This window comes from Phymastichus coffea, unplaced genomic scaffold, assembly GCF_024137745.1.
Source record: "Phymastichus coffea isolate CEN01 unplaced genomic scaffold, Cenicafe_Pcof_1.1 PCOF00119, whole genome shotgun sequence".
In the NCBI taxonomy this organism is placed as follows: domain Eukaryota; kingdom Metazoa; phylum Arthropoda; class Insecta; order Hymenoptera; family Eulophidae; genus Phymastichus; species Phymastichus coffea.
The window spans coordinates 329,245-354,534 of NW_026706930.1; the positions used below are offsets into that span (position 1 = coordinate 329,245).

The 25,290-nt window shown below is 38.8% G+C and overlaps 1 protein-coding gene across 1 annotated transcript in view; it reads left to right on the forward strand.

The window, feature by feature from the left end:
- The window catches only part of LOC131671145 (protein abrupt-like), a 40,740-nt gene extending 21,432 nt beyond the window's left edge, over nucleotides 1-19,308 (forward strand). Inside the window, exons 6-9 of the mRNA XM_058947352.1 lie at nucleotides 1,526-1,731; nucleotides 6,125-6,344; nucleotides 11,246-11,360; nucleotides 17,798-19,308. Coding sequence (XP_058803335.1) covers nucleotides 1,526-1,731; nucleotides 6,125-6,344; nucleotides 11,246-11,360; nucleotides 17,798-17,852 — 596 coding nt within the window. The 3' untranslated portion in view covers nucleotides 17,853-19,308. The remainder of the gene's footprint in view (nucleotides 1-1,525; nucleotides 1,732-6,124; nucleotides 6,345-11,245; nucleotides 11,361-17,797) is intronic.
- Nucleotides 19,309-25,290: the final 5,982 nt, after the last annotated feature.

The following is a 25,290-nucleotide window of genomic DNA, read 5'->3' on the forward strand; positions in this document are numbered from 1 at the left end:
TTTTTTTTCTTTTTTTGGTAATATTGATTAACATAATCAACACAAATAATTTTTTCAAAGATGGATTTTTTAATTTTTCTACAGATCACATATCACACTGGAAAAATTTGTACTACTACAATTACATACTTCCAAATTCATATCTTATGGATGGCAATAAATAATCTTTTAGTTCTTTTCGACTATACGGATTAAATTATTATGAAAATTTTATTCTACTTCTTGAATAAAGATTGCGATATTACAACATTTATTTCGATTCGATTATGTTATTTCGATTTCACATGTTCAAAATCCAGATTATCGATTAGAAAATAATTAGAACAATTTGAAAATATAAGATCTTGTTTTTACCCAACGATTTACTCACTGCTAAAAAAAATAAAACGAGTGTTAAAATAATAACACCTCAGCCTATATTCTTTTTATTTTCGTTATTTTCGAAATGAGTCGTATCAATTATGATAAATTAAATTTTTATTAGTAAAATCTCAACTCGAAAGCACACATACACGCTTATTTGCCATCAAATCACTTATCAGCCATTATAACAATATTAATATTTAACAAATTACACTTATCAAAATCAAATCACGAATAAAATGCTTAAAAATGGCATCCATAACTTTTTGTAAGGGAAAAGGGGAAAGAGGATTCGAGCCTTAGCATTGCCATTAACTTTAATTATTTTATCCGTGAGCATATTTATTTACTACGAATTAATTAGACTTATTATTAAACACGACGCAACAAGATGAGACCATCAGTACAACAAAAGAAACTGTACATAGCACTGGGTTACATGCTGTCTATATTTGCGCACGATCGAGGTCGAAAAATCGTTCTAATTAAAACGCTCGCGACGTTGATGAAAGAAGAAAAAAAAAGGGCCAAGTCGTCGATGCTGATTGCTCGAAGCGAAGTTTGTTGCGTTGATTAAAGGGAGGTGAAGGTAAATAACTGTTTCGTCGTATCAATTTCGCAACGAAGCTGCAACGTTTCTTTTTTTATGTTTGCGATATACTTTTACACAGCGATTCGACTAATTAAGTTTCACTTCTTCTTCTTCGTCTTCTTCTTCTTCATATCCCTCGTCCCTTGACCTGCTTCTTATCCATCATTGATTAAATTTCTTTTGATTCGGATTGATCGACTCGTTGCGCGCGCTTCGGAATAATTTCGACTTGTCTGTAATTAATTTGGATTAATTATGACTTGCTTTGCAAGAACGATAACATGTTTTGATTTATTATGCCAGGCTTGAAGACATTTACACTGTTTCCATTTTTATTTTATGGAGTGCAAATCTGATTTACAATTGGCGCTTTCCGCACGGAAACGTTGAAAACATTTTCTTGTTTCGTTTCGTCGACATTTTTCGCAAACACTACCCCCTTTTACAGTCGGCACGAATAAAAATACCGCCGATTGTAAAAGTAAACTCGTTTTAACAATCCGCGTTTCACAATAAGCTAACCGTAGTCGTGCAGTGCTTGACAAAGGCAACGCTTGTTGTTTGTTTCAGCAACGGGTCGACGAGTTCGACGCGGCAGGCCGCGACTCGGGGCCCGCGGTGGTGGTGCCGCTGGAAGACAACAACAACACCACAGCGGCGTGTGTCATGGTAATTCACCATCGAGAAGCGACTGGTTACCACTTGACATGAGGACGACACCACCGGTTATGCCTGCTTTTCGTGGTTTCGACGACAGCCTGTCTGCGGATGGTGTGGTGAGTACAAATTTTCCGTTCAACATGTTTTTAAATGTTTGAAATTCAAGTTATCTATGCAGAGTTCTCAAATTCTAATTATTCATTTTACTTTATAAAATGAAGATTTCGAAACTCGCCTGATCTTGTTGACATAATTACGTTCTGATTTATGAACATGTAAGTTTGATCAGCTTACTTTTTGATGACAAGTGTTCCATATTTACCGAAATCACTAAAACAGTAGCTCGAGGCTTATTTCCTTGTACGAAGCAAGTCTTACCAAAGTCAGTAAAAACGTTTGCTAATTTACAAAAAATACACATGCTCTAGATCTAACCCCGTATTAAAATTGTCGTATGTACGTAGGCTTACCTTAGTACCTAAGGCGTAACATTGCATCAATTTGAAAACATTAAAGCTTTCACGTGAAATGAAGAGTAAAGTGTATTTCCTGTATAATTAAACGGATCCTTGCATATAAAGTCCACGACCCAAAGACGATCATTAAATCATTAAGCAATGGTTATTGACTTCATAGCACAAATTTAAAAATTTCTCGTTCCTTTTTTCTCTCGCCCCTCGTTTTAATTCGCTTCTATAAAAATTCACCTTAAGCCATTTGCGTTCTCAAGTATTACTCTGATCGTCCTGTCCCCGACCATCCGAGAGACAATTGTCTTGAGAAGGACAATAAAATCTCTTAGGTCAGCGCGTGGTATTTCAAAAATATCTTTGTAAATTCCCAACGAGACTAAAAACATTATCGAGCTTTCTCTTGACGAGGAGGGATTTACGTGTAACTTTGAACGTTTGAACGACGTCGATCACGCAGACGGAGGGAGAGAAAGAGAGAGAGAGAGAGAGAGAGAGAGAGAGACCACGAAACTTGAAGTTCTATTTCGGAAACCGTCGTTAACTTTCGATCGATTCCGCAGAAACTCGTCAACGGGATAAACGCCTCTCTTTCCCTCTCTCTCAGACATTAAACCGTCACTCTCAAAGAGAGAGAGAATTACTTTTGTCGTCGTCGATAAATGCCATGTGTGCGAAGTATACCGTGTCAATATCTAGTGAGAAACGAATAAAAGGACAGATCACTCGATAATTCGTCAAACTGTAGTGTATTATTCAAAATTCATGTGAAGTTTATTGATTATCAATAAACGACCGAGAGAATAAGACAAGACATCGTAGCTAAAAAGTTAGATATAGAGACAAGTGGCTCGGAAAAACAGCTGTCAATTGTCCGCGCTTCACTTCACTGTATCGTGCTCGTTCTCGCGCGAGATAGCAGATCTATTTAGCTCTTCGGCTTCTTGCCACGCGCCTCGCATTTCCTCGCGCTATTTTTCCACGTGTTCTCTCTCGACATCGTCGGGATCGCTCCCTCGAGTAATTGACGCTCGCATTTACGCCCTATAAAACTAGCGATGGCGCGTGTTTATTTGTTCACGAGATGATTTTTTGTTATGTGATTCATTGAAAGAGAAAATATAATACGGCACAGATTGGTTATTAGTAGTACAGCTGTTTCATTCAGAAGGGGAGAAATTGGGGAGAAACTGGGGAGAAAGCGGGGAGAAACCGGGAAGAAACTGGGGAGAAAATGAGGAGACACTGCGAGACGGAGAAGAATTTACTTTTTTTTGGAAGTTCGTCAAGTATTTCTCGAAGCATCGGAGCGCTCAGCATAGTCCCCGAGCGAATGGAATATTTTAACTATTCGAAAGCCTGGGGCACTTTCAATGGAATTGTTTTGTAACGTGAGCGTTAAACTAGTCGATGAATGACCTTATTGAGCGAAAGCAATACGTAGACTTTCGGTGCTTTCGGTGTGAATTGAAGAGCCCGTTTCGTTTACTCGCGCGATCGTAAGTGCGCGTCGACAGGTTGGGTAATCAAGAACGCGTACGAGGAGGCGAAAGCGTTGGCAAGCAAAGCTCCGGTGAAACGACAGATGCGTCGTTTACTTTGGTCAGAGTGCGTTTTCGTCCCACGCCTAATGCTCCATGTTGCGCTTGAAAATATTGAGCGGACGAAAATAAACCTTTCCCTCCCGTCGGAAAGTTCGATCGCTGAGAGAAGACGTGAACGACGCCGTTGAGAATTCATCGCGCCATGCGTGAGCGCGAGACTACGTCAAATGAAGGATAAGTCTCTCGTGACGCGTTTGCTCTCGAGGCCGCGAATTCAAATGCTCGATTTGCTCCCGGCAAATATCACCAAATTAATGGGCCGCGGTTTATTGCCCACAGTCCAGCTCATTGAAAACTTGTAGATCGACTCATTTGGCTCGACGAGTCTTGATCAGTTCGAGGCTAATGCAAAAGTATGAGCAACGATTGTCTCTCTTTCGGCGTTCAATTGGATCGTGCGTTGCTTGTCGATACAGCGCTCTCTCAGAGTCGATTAGGATCTGCGTCGATTGCCGTTTGCGCGCTACGCCAGCTCAACTCCTTTCAAAACTCTTATGCGCGAGCTTACCGCGAGTCATTTGAAATTTCAGTCAGCAACGAAGGCTGCTTTACGATATTGCTTCACGGCCTTTCTCGGATCTTTCCTTCGGGGATCAACTAATGTTTGACGTGCATGGTTCTTACTGACCAATGATACATTGGTCTGTAATTGCTTCATCAGTTCAAAGTGAAAATTAACTTTGGTACGTTATCGCAATTTCTCAAAAGATGTATTATCTGTAGATAAGACTATCTTTTTGTAGTAATATTTTTCTCATTTTATTCTTTCAATTGTAGAAAAAAATTTGATTAAAAAATAACATTTTACTTGTATTAAATCTAGAATCAAATTTCTTATTTTTGGAATTTGATTCCAATAAGTAATGCTCGATAGATGACAGACGTAAAATTCTTACCGAATACATTTTCATGTTCATTACTATAGTACCAATGTTCTTCTCTATCAGATATAGACACTATGGTGGATATCGGTGGCTAGACGGTTGAGAAAACGCTTCGACGACTTGTTGACTCATATGTGACAGCGGTATATTTGGTAACATCGCATCTGTTTACATATTTAACTTCCAAATTTTTGAATTCGCGCGTGCTCGATTCGCTGTCGTAACACATAGATTTACGTTAAAAATTATTCAATATATTTTTATATAGGCTCTAAATGACAATTTTGCAGGTACATTGCATTTTTTTCAAATTTTCCTAATTTTTTAATATCTTTATAAAGTAAAAAATACATTTCTCTGATAAGCCACGTGTGATTTTCAATCATCGATTTCTCGAATTTAAGATTTGGGAGGGTCATGAAACTTGAAGTACAGCTTAATTGAATTCTAATATTCTCATTTTTATTTCTCTTAGCCATTGCGGTGTTTCCTTATAAGAAAATCAATCAACTATCGCCAATACACATTTGCCATAATTATCTTATAATAAATTATTTTTCGCCTAAGGCATATTCAGATGAAAAATGCTGGCAAATTGTAATTTCCTGGGAACTGCTTCTGCAATCCTTCGAATAGAAAAGAAAGAAAAAGTACACAATAAACCAAACACACAGCACAAACTGTGTTACATTCCAGTCACGTGCAATGAATCGAGCCTTGCTCTTATCTGCGAGCTCACTTACATAATCTTGCAACACGTGGCGACTGACACAAGAGGTGTTTTGGAATATAAATCCAACTGAACCATCGGTGGACTATTAGTCAAACAAAAGCGCAAAAGAATCAGATTTCTTAGCTCGTAAATAATGTTCTTCTGGGCATGTTCATCGCTGACGTTGTATTTGTTTGTTAGAAAAATGATTATGCATTGCTCGGATTATCATTTATGCCTGACAAGACAGAGATAATAGCAACAAGTTCGTTTAGCTTGTAACTACTTGTAACAAGTTCGTTCTCAAAGTACGTTCGAATAGAATCCGAATAGAGTGTTATTGTCTTATCGAACATAAATGCACTCACTCGAAGTAATTTATTAAGCGGTAATCCACGGGTAGGCGTTATTGTTGCGCGAATGCTATTATCTGATTTACGTCAAAACTAATTTAAAAGACATTGCGCCTATCTAATCGGTGATTCATCGAAATGCGCTGAATTTACGACAAAGGTACACGTTAATAACAAATGAAATATAGGGCACGGGTTTCATTCGCGCAATTTCCAATATATTGCTTGTAATTTATACCAATGGAATATTGGTTCCACTTGAAATGAGCTTAGTGCACATGACTTGACGAGGCGTGAAAGTATAAACGACCAAAAATGCAGAGAACACTTAGAGTCTTGCGATTATCGGCACGCAAGTAAGGGATACAAGTCAACGTGCAGGCCGCCGGGCAGCAAACTGATAGCAGCGTAATTTCTAATCCATAAGCATACATCGACCGGCACGTGAGTCTGTGAACTTTGATGTACGTACATGTGTGTGTGCAGGTACACCTTGGCGAGGGTATAGCCGTGTGCGAGGAGCAGCTGAGGTCTGTGAAGTGGAGCGACTACCGTAAGCTCACGAGGGGTTTGGCAGCGATCCTGTTCAGCCCGACAGAGCTGGCGACGTGCTCGGTCACCGGACAACGCTGGAGCCGCGCCGGAACTGCTACCGAGAGACCTGTCAAGCCTGCCCTCGACAAGGCCAAAGTACAAGCCATCATATGTAAGTTTATATTCGCACATACCCCAGTCGTTTTTTTACATCGAATAGCGCACTTCGTACACTTAGCAAATGAACTGGCATTCCAAGTAGACGCGGCAAAGAAAATAAATATTCTTGTTTGAGTCGTCATGGCTTCAAAAAGACTGCCTAGCATAGCTTTTATTTACTATGAAATTTCTGCAGGCAATGAAAAGGTTTCTTTGGCGAAAAACGAATTATGCGTGCGTTGGTGTATGCATTTTTCTGTCCCATATATGGTGTCAGTGAATTAAAAAACAAAACACTAGAGAGCTTTTTAGAGAAGCATACTGTTATATATGCACAGTCTCTTGTGTCATTTATTATTTAGCACTTATTAAATGTCGCTAAGTGGAGTTCCTCGTTTTCGCTAGCGATTCGTTGGAACACTTGGCATTTCGCACACATTCGAATAAAGCTTTTCGAGTAAACATTTGGAAATTTCAATGCACAAAAATGAGTTGCAAAGTGCATGCGCGTTGAATATTCAGTGGAGATACACTGCCACTCATAAACACCGACGCGCAGGTGTGCGCGGCTTGCATGTGTATTACAGTCGCACACATTAACTCTGTTACTTATACACTGAAGAGAAAGATCTGAAACGGCGATTGTTTAACACTACTTTATTTTCATTGTACGTTTTTTGTATTTAGAAAGAACAAAGATAATTATATTAATTGTAATAGCTAAATATGCTGCATTTAATTTGAAACAATATTCCAATTTTTTTATTTCAATTAATGAGACGCTTTCCAAACTTTTTTTGCGTTGTTCATTATTTATCAATTTTTTGATCTTATTTGCTGGCAGCATACTTACGGTATTTTCAAAATTTTCAAGTTATTTTCTTTTATTTTCAACACCTTTCGTTCTTCAAGAAAATACTGTCGCTTGAGCTCGATTGGAATTTATTTCCAATTTGTTTTTTCCAATAAAAGAATGTAAAGAACAAATTTCTGACCTCTGAAGGCTTTATCAAATAAGCAAAAATATTGAAGAATTCAAAAGCGAACTTTTTTTAAATAATGAATACTTTTTTAAAAAACAAAATAAGTATAATGTAAAAGAAAAAAGTATAATTCTTGTTGATCTGTATAAGTCGATCCTGCGTCAATCTTGTTTGCAGCGTTTTTTTTTCTTCAAAAGAAATAACTCGTATAAAAAGTCTACTTTCGAGATAAAATATTGCCCTGGAGCTGGACCCGGATATCTTATTAAACTTCAAGTTTAAGATTAACTTTTCTCGCTACTGCTTATGTGTGCGAGCGAAATAATTTATCTGGAGTCCCTCCAGATGAGAAGTTTGTTAGAGCGAATTATTTGAAAAGTAGTACTGTTAAATAATAATTGTTGTTGACAATAATGGAAGTATCGAGATGATATTCACTTCAAATGATAAGTGTTTCGAGTCCAATGATGTCTATACAGCATTTTAGCGGCATGTCGTCGGAGAGGAAAGCTCGCGTAAAATTCACCGTATCGAAAATAAGACTTCCTTACGACTGTTTAAATATCTATCATAAAAAATAAAAAGCTGCTTTCTCTCTTTCTCGAGTACACATTTCGTAAAATTCCGTTTTTTCCTTTTTCATTCTCGAAGGTAACAATGAATTTCACACGCAGTAATACGTCGATAAATTACGGTTACTATCATGAAAATGACGAGCAAGTATATTTCGGACAGTGTATATTTCTAATAGCAATAAACTTGCTCGTTTATTGTTATCGATATACGCAATACGAAAATTTTCATTTCACCATTGTTTGCGATATTTGGAATTGATCGTGCAACGTTCCATTTTGACGCGAATGAATTGAACGAGCGAACCGATCCTACAATGAATGACAAAATAGTTGTGGCACTGTACGCGTAATCAGTAGAATTAAAAGTCAGCGCGAATCGATTGTCAAGCTGCGCGTTGTGTCGCCTCACCGATAGAGCAGTAAAGCTCGCCTGTATCTCTATGCGCAAACGAGGAGAAGGGGCATTCGACGTTACTGATCCCAGTCTTGCACGGAATGCTAATCTATAGGTAGTTTCGGTTATCGCTACCTTTTTTTTATTCGTGCGAATGTTAGAAAAGTCGTTGAACGCTCTTGGCTATTGTTTTCGGCACGCGTGTAAAAGCTTTTGTTCGATATTGAGCTCCGAGCGCTTACAATACTAGCGTGTATTATGAAATGTACGTGACGGCTGCATTCGATGTTGAGAAATTCGAGCGTAGTTCGAGAGAGGGAATTTCAATAAGTTGTCGAATGAGCTCCGCCGGATGTAGATATATATTTTTCTTCGCAAGACGCGCGATGTGCGCGCTAGAAAAATGAGAAGACCGAGCGCATCCCTCGATTCGATTTATTTTCTCGTTGCCCGATACCGACTATTTTTCATCATTTTCGTCATGTCTCAAAAAGAATCAAGGATTTACGTTATTTCCATGAATATTTGAGATTCCAGCCATGCCGCACTTTCACCCGGTAAATTCACCATTTTAAATTAATAATTCAGATCTATATTCTCTCTCTCTCTCTTCATGTAATGGGTTATTAGGCAGGCGAGCAAGCTACGCATAAAAATATAAAAGAGCTCTCTGAACTTCTAAATATTTCAGCCGACTGCAGGAGCTTTTGAAATATTTGCACAAAGCTTTGATTAAGCAGACCTCGACGGGGGCACGAGCAAACATATAGAATTTCCACGGCGCGTACGAACTCTCTGATAAGGCAAGCTAATTTCAATTCTCCTTGGTCGTGCCAAAAGCTAGTTTCCAAAATTTAATTTTGAAAATTACCAAACGACTGATGCGTCCGCACGATAATGGAGCGTCTAATGGAGTTTGAAAATCAATCGTGATCGATTAGATCGCCGCGCGTATGCACGCGAGCGCCAGAACATGGAAAGCAAAAGAGCCGGACGATTGAGGGAAACAATCAATTTTTCACGTTTTCCACCGACACGATAAATTACCCTCTCGCACTACACACAACGGTAGCGTTTTTTTTTTCTATTGTCGCGTGCAATGACGCATAACGCACGAGCAATAAAGCCAGACCAGTAGGAAAAATGAAAAGCAATAGAAGGTCGATTGAGCTACACGGCCGGATTGATGTTTACCACGGTTTCGTTTCGACAGGGGGAGAATTAACTAGGCGACATCGAAATCTTGATTTCTGAGCGATTTCGTGCACGAAAGCTTACGCCGTGGCCAAATATTTTTTACCTCGCGCTTCTCTCTTCGTGTGCCGCGTTGAAAAAGAGAAATCCCACAGAGACAAAACTAGAGAGAGATAGAGAGAGAGAGCGAGAGAGAGAGAATCAACGCGAGATACGACGTCTTCAAAATTGATAATTTGTTAAGTTTTTTTTTATCTTTAAAGCACTCGGCGTTTATTAAAAATCTTGCATTTGCATCGGGAAAAGCGATCGCCGATACGATGAAAATAACTTTGGAACGAATGAAATACTGTCGTAGCGAGTCGATGTCATCTCACATTCGTACGATTTCTATTCGGAACGTCATTGTGATACGACGATTATAATCAAAGAGGAAAAAGAAAACCTCCTGGACGATGAATGAATCGGAGGAGATTCAGGCAGCAACGTAATAAACAAAAAACGTGAGAGAATGAAAAAGCCTGCGCTTCATTTCTCATAAAATATTTTACACCTTTGTCCTTCATTCGCCGAGAGCGTTTAAGCGAAGATACGGTCAGTCATTCGAGACGCGCTGTATATTTTCTTTTCTTTTATTATGATTTGAAAATGGACGAGCAAGGCAATAAATAATAATCTTGTCATCTCCCAGTCAGTTGCGAATGAAACACTCAGCTCAAGTTCTCGTCGCTTTCGTATTTTCCGACTAGGAGCAAAGAGGCACACGCTGACGTGCATTAAAGGCGTTTGCACTTTCTCTCAATTTTTTTCCCGTGGGAGGCATTGCATTTTCTAGGAGGCTTCCCCTCCCCAGACGCAGTTTCCTTATCGTTCTGATTTATGCGGCGCAAAAGAGGAAAAACATGTGCACGTTGCCATAAGAAACGCGCAAATGAGCCTTCCGCGCGCATACGGATTTATAACAGTTGAATCCAACTTTTTCGCGCGAGCGTCGCTCAAACCTCTTTGACGTTGATATTACGAATGTCGCTCGATACGGAAGACTCTCTTCCTACATTTTTTATTTGGCGCGGGCCGGAGGGGGTCGAGATACAATGGTAGATTGCTCCCTCCGGATGATTAGAATCGTATTGAAAGTGGATTTTTATGAGTATTTCAGTTTGGCAACTACTGATAATAACTTTTGCGAGCGCGCTCAAGACAGTGTATCTGTATAAAGATCGCAAAACTTTTAAATACGTGCGAATTACAATGCCGAAGCGAATCTCATTTACTATCAGAGCTGTTCATTATCGGCAGTGTTTTTATTTTTTTCGAAAATGATTATTTTCCAATTTATTAACATTTTCGACGTAAATGCGAAGCAAACGAGTTACTACGAAAATAATTGTAGCAAGCTCTCACGATCGATCTATTCACGTGAGCGGCATTAACTTTTTTTTCTATTAACCTGCAATATACAGGCTATAAATCAAAAAGTTGGAATGAAATATATATATACATATATATTCCGATTCCCCGTGATGCCCCATCCGTATCCAATAGCTATCAAACTCGATTAGAACTGTAACCGTAAATTAGGCTAAAGTGCTATGCGTAGTTGTAATACGACAAAGAAAAAAAATGATCACAACAGGACAACCCACTGGAGATGACAACGCGCATATCGAGGCCGCGCACAGCAGGCAACACTACATTACTCACGTTAAAATGAAGGAAGAACACGGAGGATTTGTATCCCGCTCACTCTCTTCTTTCTCTGTTTCAGCGTACGTGACGTCGAGGTTCCCCTCGGTGGATGTGAGTAGCGTCAAGCAAGTTCTTGCCTACAAGTGCAAAGAGAACTCTACGGCCTTGAAGATGAAGTCCATTCGATACATTTGGTGAGTCCAAGATTCCCATCTTCTCTCTCTCTCTCTCTCTCTCTCTCTCTCTCTCTCTCTCTCTCTCCCTTGTGCTCTTTAATCAACTCTCTTTGTTACCGGCGGTTTGCGACCTTTTCGTCTCCCCTTTACCATTTTTGGCTTTGATCTCGATTGCTTCTCTCTCTCGCTCTTTGTCAGTACACTGCTTGCCGTACTAAAGCATACGTTTTATTTTCAGTTTCGTAGAGCGACGAAAGCCGACAGAGATTGTCAATCGAATAAATTTTGTCTTCGAATGGTCCGCGTTAAATATTGATGAAAAAGTCGGCATCAGTACTTTGATTACAAGATCATTGCTGGTTTCATTGATTTTCAAGTGTACTCGGAAAGTTCGACATGAGCATCATGAAAAGTTTGCTAGGAAGCACCGACACAAACAAATCCATTCGGTGGTCTCATGAAACTGTTTATCGTAAAAAAATTCATCCGGTCCGGTTTGTGCATTGTTTGCTTTCTTTTTTTTACTTTTGAGATTTTAATGAAAACTCGCTTGTGAAGTTTCTGCTTATAAGTATACGTTATCGAGAGTTTCTGGAGTTTCTGTTCTTGCCGTATAAGACAAAAGTTTATTTTGAAAGTTGATTTCAAACATTTTTGTTCTGCTGTTGCTGACCGAGAAGACTATTTTTCATTTCTTAAAAGTAGTCGAGATAAAAGACGAAAGCTAAGCTTTGTTTTTATTATCTCTGGGGCGCTTTTCAATCGGTCGAGACGGAAAATTAACGAATAAAAAAATTGATTCGAGCCAAGTTTGCATAATTTTAACATTGATACAGAAACAAATAAAGAAAAATCTTCTTAAATAGCTCGATAGAAAAAGAAATCGTGAGAGTAAGCGAAATTCGTAGTGCATTCACGTGCAAATGAGCTGTCCGCCCTTGCGCGATCGCTGTCCTGCCATTTCTCACGAGGGCGGTTTGATTGCTCGATATCTTTGAGACGCCTGGGCTTAACTCTAGTTAACCCAACTTAAATTCAAGCTGATAACTATACGCAAAACTCTCTCACATTCCGTTCGTAACCGCAACGAGCATACCGTATTCGCTCGGGTTTACCTTTCTATATAAGGTGCCATTGATTGACTCTGCCATTTCCTGAGTATTTCACCAACTGGCGCAATCGCGATAAAATTCAATGCTAAAATCGAAGAACTGCTTGTTTTCCGGATAGAGCAATATTTCATTATTATTATTTAAAAAAGCACGTACATGATCGATTTTTCAAATTCGCAACGACTTCAAATGCAGAACAGAGTCTAAAAGCATGTAGTTCAGATTTTTTTAGACGCTTTAGTTTACTAGTGCAGATATACGCGGTCCCGTAATTTCGTCGCGCATTTAAGTAGATGCGAGAAGCTTGGGAGCTTCCTGTGTGGTGCTACACGCGATGCAATTTCACGCCCGTTTCATCTCTAGTTGGGGTTCCCCAACGATTTGAGCATTTGCGCGTATCTGGCGCTCCTATCTTTCTGGAGTTCCCTTTTACCTGTGCTTCGCCCAGAAAAATTTACAATGACGCGCGGCTGCCAGTAGTATGAATCGAGTTTAGTCAGACCGATGTTTGAAATTAAGTTGCCGCTTTGAATGAGTGCTCAAGTTAAGAAAAAATGTAAGTATTAAAAATAAAAACAAAAAGCAGAGCAATAGACCTGGCGCAGTAACGATAAAGAGAGAAAAAAATCACCATGTCATGCATCGAAATTGGATTTCGTATCGATAACTGCTGAGAGCGTTAGACGACAAAAGGAATTTCACGCTCTCACGAGTTTTCATATTTATGCCGCAACTTTCCGTGCGATGCGCTGCACATGCCTCGCCCGCGTACACACTTACCAAGATAACGTTATGTATTGTCTTCGGTTATCGCGAGGAAGAGTGAAAAAAAACTATTGTCCCTCGCTGCTCGCTTTTATTAACATTGGCCAAAAAGTTTTCCGACGGAGATAGCAGCGCGCGAGAGTCAGAACGTTATTCACCGACAGCTTTATTCCCTGACGTTTGACTTTATCGCCGTAGCTGCCGCGTGCGCAACTTGGATTTAGCGCTGTTGCGCTGTTCTGTGTGCTTGATTATGGGTTACGCAATTATGCTCGCGAAAACATTCTTCCATGCAGCTCGATACTTTCGAGTAGAATGAATTTTCGCCGACAAATTCAAAGAAACTTGCAACGCACAATCGACGAACGCCGTTCAGCGGAAGCTCACGGCCTGGTTAAATTAGCTTGGGCGGATTGATTTACAACGCAGAAATAGTTTCGCGCAAAGTGGGCAGTGCACTTAATTTCATTTCGCTTCGGTAAATCGCGCGTCGCCAAGTTGCCGAAAGAAAATTCACGGCAGAAAGCTGCAGTTAAATTGAAAGCAAAGGAAATAGCGATCCGTCTCCATCAGAGAGCATTAAGCAAAGCGAGAAGCTATGTGCGGATGGCAGAGAGAGCGAGCGAGCGAGAGAGAGAGAAAGAGAGAGAGAGAGAGAACGGTATATAAAGTAGCGAGACGCGGTATTGAAAGGTAAATCGAGCGTTTTAATGGAAAGTATACTTGCGCGTACTCGCAGTTTTGCGAAAACATTCCGTCGAATTTACACATCGTCGAATCATTAATTAACTGAATTCGATCTCCATATAATTGTACGCGTGTAAAACTGCAACTGTGGATGCATAAAAGGAGTTCAAAGCGAATATCAAATTCTCGAGACTTCTTGTCTATTTTACCAAGTTTAGTTTCCCGACTCAATTATCCTCGTTAAACTCGTTGATACTTGCTTTGCCTTGTGGTGCACGAACAAAACGGTTCTGAAGGAGCTTTTGCACACACACACACACACACGCACGCACGCACGCGGGCACACACGTGTCCACTCTTCATGATGATTTAAAGTTTTATTGAAATAGAAAAAAAACACTTCGTATCGTTCATTGAGAGTTTCATTATTAATTAAAACTTTTATTTTCGAAACATTGTAACTTTTAATCGGTATATTCTTACACTGCACCATTATGTTGCCTTGAATACTGAAACAAACACCATTGATAATTAAACATTTGTTTTTTTCTCATTATTTATTATTAAGTTTAAATCTTGGCTTAAAACAAACTTAACACTGAATAAGCTTTGCCCAGCATTATAATTAATTAGTCATTTTTATTCTCCCCAGCTTTGATACTTGTTGATTCTTATTCTTCTCATTTTTATTACTTTTTGCTTCTTCCTAGGCATAAGAAGCTTTTATAAGATAAAGAAAATTCTAGAGAGCGTATAAAAATTAATATTTTCTTAAGACCTATTACTTGCGGTGTAAACTTGAAAAATTGAAAACTCCAACGTTGTCCCACTTTTTCCAGCGACGATTCAAATTAAAAAGTTGCTAAAAATGCTCTCACTTAGAATTGTTAAGTAAAAATTGTAACGATTCTCGATTACAAGTCAATCTTTGGTTTTTCATCTCGTAAATTTCTTTCGAAAAAAGTATTTGATATCGATATTTTATATACACGTACGAAAGTTTTATTTTGTTAAAGGTAATAATAAAGGAAGATTTCTGCACTTGAGTTTTATTGCCGTGTAAAATTGGACAATAAAAAAATACGCATCAGTCGTGGATATTGTCATAAAAAAAGCAATATTTCCATTGTTATATCCACAGCCTTATCCATATAAAGAGACAATTGGTTTACGATCGAATTAAGCCGAGAAAATCACTTGGGCCATGCTAATGACAACAAATTTTCTTCTCCCCTTGCTCGACACGTCTGATGGCCGAGTATAATAATTACCATTGATTCACTTTGCCAGCGTACTCTTTCTCATTTTTTCCGCCTGACCCTTCTTTCTTTCTCTCATGGCATACGCGTTGAGAGGGAGAAAAATCGAGGATCCTCCGTCCTTGTGAATAATAACGCTGTCGCGCGCTGCTGTTACTGGTGCTGAAAAACGACCTTCGAGTTACTTGTTTTCTTTTGAAATGACTAGGTGAAACAATTAGGTGGCTTGAGTTCGTCTAAAAATTGATCGTTGCTCAATGGCGGAAATCTTTTTGTCATCGTAAGCTCAAAATTATAGCACTGGACTAATGGATTAACAACCTTTCGGAATTAAATTTTTAATGTAGTCCTCGTAATCTATCGACTTTTCAATTTACGTCTACAATCACTGTTCATATTACTGATATTTATCATGTAAAATTTATGATGTAGTGACACGTAACCTGAACTCTTCAAAATGCCGCACAACATTCGTGAATTCCGTTTCTCAGCAGAAGAGAATCTTCGCACGAATAGAATTTTTAGTCGATGGCAAAACCGTCACCACCAACTACAATTTTTCACAAGTATCTTCGATGCATAACATTGCGTTTTTATTATGGGCAAAGAAGTCGCCATTGCACCCCTTACGAGTCAATAACCCTCCATCAAATGCAAGCATGCAATCCTTTTTTCGAGTTTGGTTATCAATACCCCTTTCCGCGGATAAAGAGTAAGCATTACAGTAATTAATGAATTTATATTCAACATTCCCCGAAAATACAGAGATAAATATTACATATTTTTTCAGCTACCATACTTTTACAGCATTAGTCATATATACTAAATGCCTCTCTTTCCCTTTCTCTCTCTCTTTTCTAGTGCTGTTAGAGTGTACGTAATTTTGAGCAGGGATCGACGTGCAGAGGAGAGAGCAAATACCACCGTTGAGTAAAATGCTAAGAACTTGCTTTCGCTTCTCTCTCTCGCTCTCTCTCTCTCTCTCTCTCTCTCTCTCTCTCTCTCTCTCTCTCTCTCTCTCTCTCTCTCTCCTTCTCTGTATCTCTTTCCTCCAACTATTACGGTTTATAAAAAAAATTGATGCAGCGAGGTTTCTATACGAAAAGTCTGCAACTGATTTCTTTTTCATTCCGCATCTGCATTTCAGATGGATAGTTGAGAAATATGTTACAACGTTTTTATCTTTGAAATTTTGAAAGATTTACTTGCTTGACAGCGTTGATTTAATTGCATCAGTCCCCTCGCGTTTACTTGGCCCACGCAAAAATCAATATGTTCGTAAAGAAAAAGATAGAGAATATGCCGTTTATCGAGCAATAAAAGCGACTCTATCTTTTGGAAAGAAAGGAAGGAAATAGGTAATTTTGCCGGGAATCTCAGGGGGATAAAACATTTTCGTCGCACAGGCCATTCATGCCGGTCGTCTCCGCGGCATTGTTAATCCTATATCTTTTTCCGAGAAAAGGCCAATACAAAAGAGAGAAAGAGAGAGAGAGAGAGAGAGAGAGAGAGAGAGAGAGAGAGAGAGAGAGAGAGAGACCGAAGGAGAAAACTAGAGAGGAAAAACAAATACTAGACGCAATAACAAGAGGACATTGTAGATACTGAGAAACGTTGAAAGTCGAATGTTTGGAAGCTGACAGCTAAGACTTACGAAATGCAAAAGAGAAAAACGTTGCGTTCTTGTTGGGTTTTCGCTGTTGGCATTCTCAAAAATAAAGGAAATCGAGAGATTTTCCGCGTAACGAGACAAAATAACGACGTTTGACGTTCTATTTTGTCGTTGATATTCATGAATGGTAATACCAAGTCTGGACTGCGGCTTTCTTCCGTTCCGTAAACCGTATTTCGCGTTAGAATGCGCAAGGAAAACTTTTATTAAATTCGCCATAATTCTGCTAAAGCGATTACACTGAACAGGCGTGCAAGAACAATTTTATTCAATTACATGTAAGCGACACGACGTTAAACTTCAGAGTAGTACAGAAATGAAAAAGAATTGTCGAGTCGACGATTTTTCTGACTTCCTTCATAAGTGACATTCTACACGTAACTCGATTAAATTAGAATTCCGACTGAGAGACAAAAAAAAATCCCGAAACGCTTAAAACTTTAAGAGAAAAAATGGTCGAGCTAACGAGTTTTACGTCGGCTATTCTATTTTTCCCTGCACCCTTCAATTACCGAGGTACTAAAGAGATTTTCTCGCCTTATACTGAATGCAACCAAAACAATGTCGTTCCTCATCACATCGCAAGCTTTCACTCAATAGAAATAGAAAGTCACCAAATGATCATCCCGACATCGGTGAAAAGCCTATCAATTAACACGCCTCGTTAAGCCGCTCGGTCAAAACTGAAATAACCAGTATGAAAAGCGTCGAGCTGATGCAAGATCAGTCGGGTAAATTAATTACTCGGCGCGCTCGACACGCTTATTAATCAAGCTCGGCGTCCGAGGCGAGTTTCCCGCGCGCAAAAGTATTGGCCTCTGTTTATAAGCCAAGCCGAGGACGGGCCGTAAGATGAATGATCCGCTGCGCGTCATCGGGAAGTGTTGCGCTGTCCGCGCCTTTCGCGAGCACTCTTTCATAATCCGTACGATTTGTTTTTCTATATGTTTACTGTTACAGCGAGCGCCAAGACACGGAGCCATCGCCACACGTGGCCGAGTCTGAGGGCAAGTGAGCCAGTGAAGTCGATAATCAGCAGCAGCAGCAGCAGCAGCAGCAGCAGCAGCAGCAGCAGCAGCAGCAGCAGCAGCAGCAGCAGCGTGATCGTCGTCGTCGTCACCAGACCAAAAGCGAGCCCCTCGCCACGCTCGACAAGTTACGTGGCGCCCTTGCCTTCACCAGCCTCGCCACGTACTTTTAACAGAAAAAACTAATTGCTAGGCACTAAATCAATGTCAATTCGAAGGAAAAAAAAATTCCGACTCCCCGTACTTTACATTAGTGGTAAGGCTCTTTTTTTCAGCCAATTGTTGATTGCTTAATTTGAAATGCCAGACGAGTGCTGCACAGTCGAAAATGAGAAAGTTGCGAGCTCCGCTCGGAAGCACTTAGTCCCACTGGCGCGAGAGCGTGACCGCGCATTCGATATGAAAATGGCCAGAATAAATCGGTTTTTCACTTTTCTCCCCGTCCAGTGGCTAAACTTAATGCTTGCTGTGCACCGAATAACTTTGCCACTGGACTCCCATTAACGAGCGCGCGATCTTCACTTCGACACGTCGGCAAGTTTCAACTCGATTTCGCAACAAATGAGATTCTTGCACTCTTTGCTCTGGCATTCGACAAACAAGACAAGCTTTGATCGCACTTATTAACGAATCAGTTCTTACACCGTGATTATTTTGCAAGCTTTTATTAAGCAATCTCATTCGAACGACAAAAGAGCCTTATTTCCAATGTCAAACACCGAATATACAACGTTTAACGTAAGAGCCTAAAAGAATTTTTACAACGAGTGCAGGCAAACTGTTTTTAAAAAATACGTGACGAGGGGATGCAAGTGGTGCAAGGTCGCGCACTCGAAACAAGAAAGTTATATCAGTAAGAGAACAAACAAACAAGCAAAAACCAACAACATGAGAATAACAGCTGAAGTTATGCGAGAAGAAAAATATATGGGAAAGTAACGAAGAGTACGTAACGTGTAGCGGTCGACGTGAGAAATCCGGCTGTGAGGCGCCTTTTTTTCGTCGGGAATTGGGCGCGATTTATTAAGCAAAAATAAACGAACGAAAAAAAAAAACTACGCGACATACACTCACACATAAAGGAGGTTAAAAGAAAAAAAAATAACAACCACGCGTTCACGATTGTGAAACTGTCGAAAGAAAAGATAAAAAATTGTAAAATTATTAATGTGAACGAGGTGAAAAGAAAAAAAAAACAGTCATCCATCTCTCTGCGAGCGCGAGAGGGAGAGTCGCATCATCTAGTGCAATAATTATACATATATCTATATATTATATATACATATATCTATATTCCTGTAGATTTCATAAGTAGCAAAGAAATACAGGACGGTAGAGCCGCGGAGATAAACGGAGATCGGTGGCGGAGCGAGCTATTCCCTTTTGAAAAGTGTGAAAAATACGCGGTGACGTCGCCTCTTCCCGTTTATATACATAGTGATAACAAACAATAATTATATATATATATATATATATATATATATATATATATATATATATATATATATATATACACATATACATATATACATATATAAGCGATTATGGATTTATAAAAATACAACATCAACGTATAGAGAGAAAGTTTTTGGGTGATGAACAATGATAAAAGAGACAGTCATCGTGGAAGATTTTTTCCGTGGGATCGTGTGCAAGAAGATGATGAATAAAAATAACCCACATAATACACACTTGGATTGGCTGTGAGCTGACGATGACCACGTGAAGATTATAAGCTAAGAAGTAAATCTACGCAAATGAAGATACGAAGCCAGCGCGAAGAGAGAAACATTGAATAGGAAGAAAAATAATAAAAAAAAGAAAAAAATTAAAGAAAAAAATAAAAATACACATAGCAACGGGTACTGTCGATACCCGGCCGGGATACAAGGGTAGTAAACAAAAGATACTTTCACATAGGAAATCAGCCTAATAATAATAATTATTATTATTATACACATGTACGTTAAAGAAAATGCGCTTCATCGAATCGCAAATTAGCCGAGAGCGGAACATTATTATAATTGGAGAAGCTCTATTATTTGTTGGGGAGAGAATATTATTATATAAATACATATTTAATATACGATGAAGATTATACATGGATATATTATATTTAGGATATTTATTTGTTGAGTTTGGTGATAAAAAAACATTAACGGCAGAACATATAACATATATTAGGGAAGAAATTCATGATGATTTTGATAAGGAATGGCGAGGCCGTAGCGCGCAAAACAGTCGACGAAGGGCCTCTATATAAGTATATAAATTAATACCGAGTCGTAGTTTGTAAGTGTTTCAATTGTTTTTCTCCGTTCGTTCGTTCGTTCGTTCGTTCGTTTGTTCGTTCGTTCGTTCGTTCGTTCGTTCGTTTGTTCGTTTGTTCGTTTGTTCGTTTGTTCGTTTGTTCATTTGTTCCTCCCACATTTTCTCGGACCAGTTTGTACAGTTAGTACGAGAGAAAGCGAGCGAGCAAGCGAGTGAGCGAGCGAGCAATAGAGAAAGTGAGAGTGAGCGAGAGAAAGAGAGAACGCACGCGCGTGTCATGTTTTGACGTGTACTTAACTGGCCGAACTTTTGTAAGGTTTTTTTAGATAGTTCAATTGTCGCGTTCTCAATGACGAAAGAAGAGACAAAAAATTCAAGTTTGGCTTTAACTTGCGCCTTTGGTCGACAACCCATTACACACACAATACACACAGAGTCAAACAAACAGCCGTACTACAGTTATTGCCGTGAATTCTTTACGCGTCAAATCGATTTATAACCGAAACGAATGTAGGCCTCAACCGTGCTTCATTATTTAGATGAAAAATAACGCGGCTCGCGCCGTGATTATCATTATTATTATTATTATTACTATTATTATTATTATTATTATTAATATTAATTGTACCGTACATATACCGTAGATTATACATGTACATGTGTTTTTTAAATCTTATGAACCAAGATACCTTTTCGCAATAGGCAGTCAGACATACAATAAGAAAGAAATAGATAAATCGTATACCAAACACACACGTATAAAACAAGGCTGAGCAAGAATTTCAATTGTGACTGCTGAAATTTCTTACAAAGGAATCGTTTGGTTACAACCGATCGATTTTTTCTTCGATGTTATACTGACAATTCGATTTTGATCGCTCCAATAGAAATTTTTCCTCGGCACTCTTCACGCGAACGAATAAGAATCATAGAACATAATTAATTAATAATTAGAGTAAGTAATTATAATTAAAAAATCTAGAGTCGTGCCTGACGGTAGTAGGACCACCCTTGTAAATACAACGTGCCCGCAGTCACACATACGAAGTTAACGAAAAAAAAGTAAGAAGACAAAGAAATACAAGCAAAGTGAGCCTGATAAAAAGAAATTCTTGTGATGTCAACACCGTGCTGCAAGCGTAGCTGCAACGACGAAGACTTGTTTTTAAATAGCTATTTTTTTTTTTTTTTTTTTTTTTTTTTTTTTTTTTCGATGGAGCGAGAGTGTGCGAGTGAGAGGTTGTTAGCGCTTGGTCAAGAGAAACGCCATTGGTTTGATTGATCGATTGAATGATTGAATGATGAAAATTGATTTTTGTTCTGGCCAAAGAGTTGCCTCCGTTTTCCCTACGTCATTCATTACAGTTCAGCGAAAGATTTTCAAGCCAAGTGAACAAATTCCACTTGCGAAAAGAGTTATGAAAAAAAAATCCCTTCGGTTTCGCGCGTTCGTATGAGAAATTTCACGTAAAAATTACAGTGATCGTCACGGTAAAACTGCGACATCTAAACAGTGCGATTTTTATATCATAAAAAGTGATGAAATTTAATTAATAACCTTAACTACTAGAGTATTATAAATCAGCTTTCTATTATCGATTGAATTTGCTGATTGATTTTAAGGAATGAGAATTAGCACCGTTACAGTTTCGCATATTCTACACTGAAGATTTCAGAAAAATGATTAAAGGTCTTAGAATAACTAATGTACGATTTATAATTTTTAACGTTTTGGTCATAGCGTCCCAGTTTTATCATAGCGCACTGAAATTTTTATGGTGAAAATCTTTACAATTTTTATAAAATACGTTTTTCCGTGTATGAACTTGCACACAGGCGAGAATAAACAAAACTACATACACATACACACAAAGAAATACGTATTTTACACTTACCAACGAAACAAAAAGAAGAGGTCAGCTACGTTTTGCTGTGCGTGAGAGAGAGAGAGAGAGAGAAAGTGAGAATGCAAAAACGTGCTCCATGCCTTATACTACGACCTTAGATTAAACGAAATAAAAGAGGAATAATTAAAAATAAACGACGTCCGAAGACGACGTACGAAGAGGACATAAAATATATGTGATTTGGCATGTCGAGTCTTAACGTAGATTTTTTTAGTGGCGTCGCGCGTTTACTACGTAATATACGTATATAATAATATATAATATAGTTTTTAAAGAAAAATAAATGAAAAAACTTGGCGGCGCGCAATATATATGTGAGAGATGTGTGCGTAGGCGCCGGTTAGTGATATACACAATTGCGAAAAGGTAACGAGAGGCGCGAGTCTTACTCGCGCAAAAGTTTCTCCTCTGTGGGAGAATCTTCAGGAAATGTCCGCTTTTGTTTTCTTGTAACAGCGCGTCATTATTCTGCACGCGGCAGAAAAGTAGAATACTTTATTTAAAACACAAGGGCTTCGCTTTTTGAAACAAGTTCATGCCTGTCGTGCTCGGGGCCTCGATTTTACGACGCCTCTCATTTATCCTACACTGTTGTGGTATTGTTGTATAGATAATAATATATTTATTTACTCGCGCAGCGAGGAGGCTGTGTGTTGGTATGTTGAGTTTATTTTGTTAGCAGTGTAAAGTCGAGAACGCGAGAGCGGAGGCAAGGTTGTAGCGTCAAAGAGAGAAAAAAAGAGCCATTTGTTTCGTTAGTAGACTCGTTATTTAAAATGCGCATAACTTTAGGAATGATGAGGATAAAGCTTATTACACTGTTGTTCTTTCATGATTCATTTGTAACATTTACCTCCTGTTTATTGTGCGTAGCCGAGATTTTCACGTATAAAAGATTTATGATGACCACACGCAGAAACAAATCACGTGGCGAACTTACGTAGAAAAAAAAAAGAAGAAGAAAGCAAGAGAAATTATTACATGTATTTGGAGTAACCAGCGATTTCTTGGATGTATAAAGAAACAAAATAACATTTACTATATTGTTGCGTATTTTGGTAAGAGTTATGTTGTAGGAGATTTGAGAACAATGCAAACATTAAAATGAAAAAAAAGTAAAAAAAATAATAACAGCAATGAAGTGGCCAAATTATCGATCAACGCAGCCTCCGTGGTCGAATTTGTTATTTTTTTCCACCAATCATCATACGGATTTTAGTCCGTTTGTTAGCTTTGCCGGCAATTAAATTTATTTTCTCTTTAGTTTGTTTTTCTTTTATTTTTTTAAATTCACTTTGACGGAAGCAGTAGATGCGTACTCGCGAGAAGCAACTGGACTATTCGTACAAATATATCATTCAACTGGGAGTAAACAGAAAAATAATAATAATAATAATAATGAAAGCTGGCATTCGCGTTTCGATGAATAAACAAAAATCTCGCTGCCTCGACGCCGTCGGAGCGCGCGCAAGCTCGGCGACAAATCGCGAGCAACAACTCTGCCACGCGAGCGAGCTCTCGTCGTTTGTCTTCGACAAAGCCGAGAAAAACAACGTAACATTACCACGTCCTCGGGCGATTTATTCGGCGAACGGATCTGCTCGCTTGTGAAAGTCAAAGGACGCTGCATCGACGAATTAGTAAGTTGACGAGGCAACCGCGATCTCTCGATGGTCCATTTTGACTCGCGTTATTCGGCGGATTCGTGCCTTTTTTCTTTACGCATCAAATTTCATGCAGGTGGAAAGCATTTTTCTTTCTTGGCGTAAATATCTTTTCAAACATTTTAAGGGTTACCTTTTTCGTTCTATCCGTCTCGTAGTATTGTCTCTTTGATGCTTAATTGTAATTTTTTGCTTGTTGTCGTGGAAGGTGAGAAGAATTTTATCGCGGGGGTAGGCTCTGCTTGACAATAAATGTTGACGAGCTCGACGAGTCCTACGCGTCAATGTGATCGCAGTCTAGTTCTCTACCGTATCTATCTAATAAAAAAAAAAAAGACAAAGAAACGATTGTATAATGTGACAACGTCAGCGCTTTATAAAGAAAGACACGCTAGGCGTGTGCGCCGTGTCGGTGGACTCTTGTAGTACGGGAGTGAAAAAAAAAACTCGCTTTCTTTTTGTTTTCCTGTTTTTGTTCATTTTTTTTCTTCACGAGCTGTGATAGCAATGTAAGAGCGGAGATAAACAAATCACCACGATCGCTATTTATTTCGAATCGGTGTAAATACAAAGTATTGTTCGTCGCGCGGAGAAGATAAAGAAAAAACATTTATTTGCGTATCCTCGAGAAGCGGCAATATCGGCGAATTTTTCTGTCAGAGGCTCGCGCTCTCTTTATTTTTTTCTATAAATATATCGAGGACCGATGTGATAAGTTGAAAGTGAAATACATGTTTAAGGTCTTGTAATAACTATTAATTTTACTATTTTACGATTACAACGCACTTTGCTTTCATATTATTATCTTTACGTTCTCTCATTATGAGCTTGGATTATTTCATCTTTCCTATATACTTTTTTGTTGTTGTTTTCTCTTTCCTTTCCGCTAACTGTAGACCTATCGATTAATTATAAGTTCTAGAAAGTGATCGATTTGTTGTGTCATCAAAAATGATTCTGTGTTATTTTTAATAAATCTACGAGCAAATTTAGCTTTATTTTGCATTTTTTCCCCCTTTATCCTCCATCCTCGAAGTAATCGAATAATGGAAGCTTTGAATGCAGCTATTTCGTGGCCGCGGCAGCTATTGATCAGGCGCATAGCTTAAAACCGACTGCAGATGAGCAGTTACGAAATGGCGCAAAGCTACGTCGTCTTACGGATAGCACGCGTGCATACACACGCTGACCGAGCATCGAGAATTCTTTTCACTTGCGCTTGTTCAACCGCACAACTTGCAAATTAATTCTTCGTAAGTTCACGTGCCGTGCTCTGCTGCTGCGATCCCCTCCATAAATTTTCTTGGTTCATCTCCCAGCTTCGCTGAGCTTTAATTAATTCGTGCGTGCCTTGGATGTCCAATTATCAGCTTTTATTATATAGCTCTACCTCCGATGCACGGATTTCGTTTCTGGAGATTGTAATTATGAATGTGAAACTGATACATGTACATTAAAGTTTGAGGAGAAATTATAGGAAGCGAGCGCTTATTAGTATCTTTTCAAGAAAAAGAACGTGTGTAAAACTACACGTGAAGATGTTTGTGTATTGTTCGTTAAATCATCAGTAATGTTATCTGTAA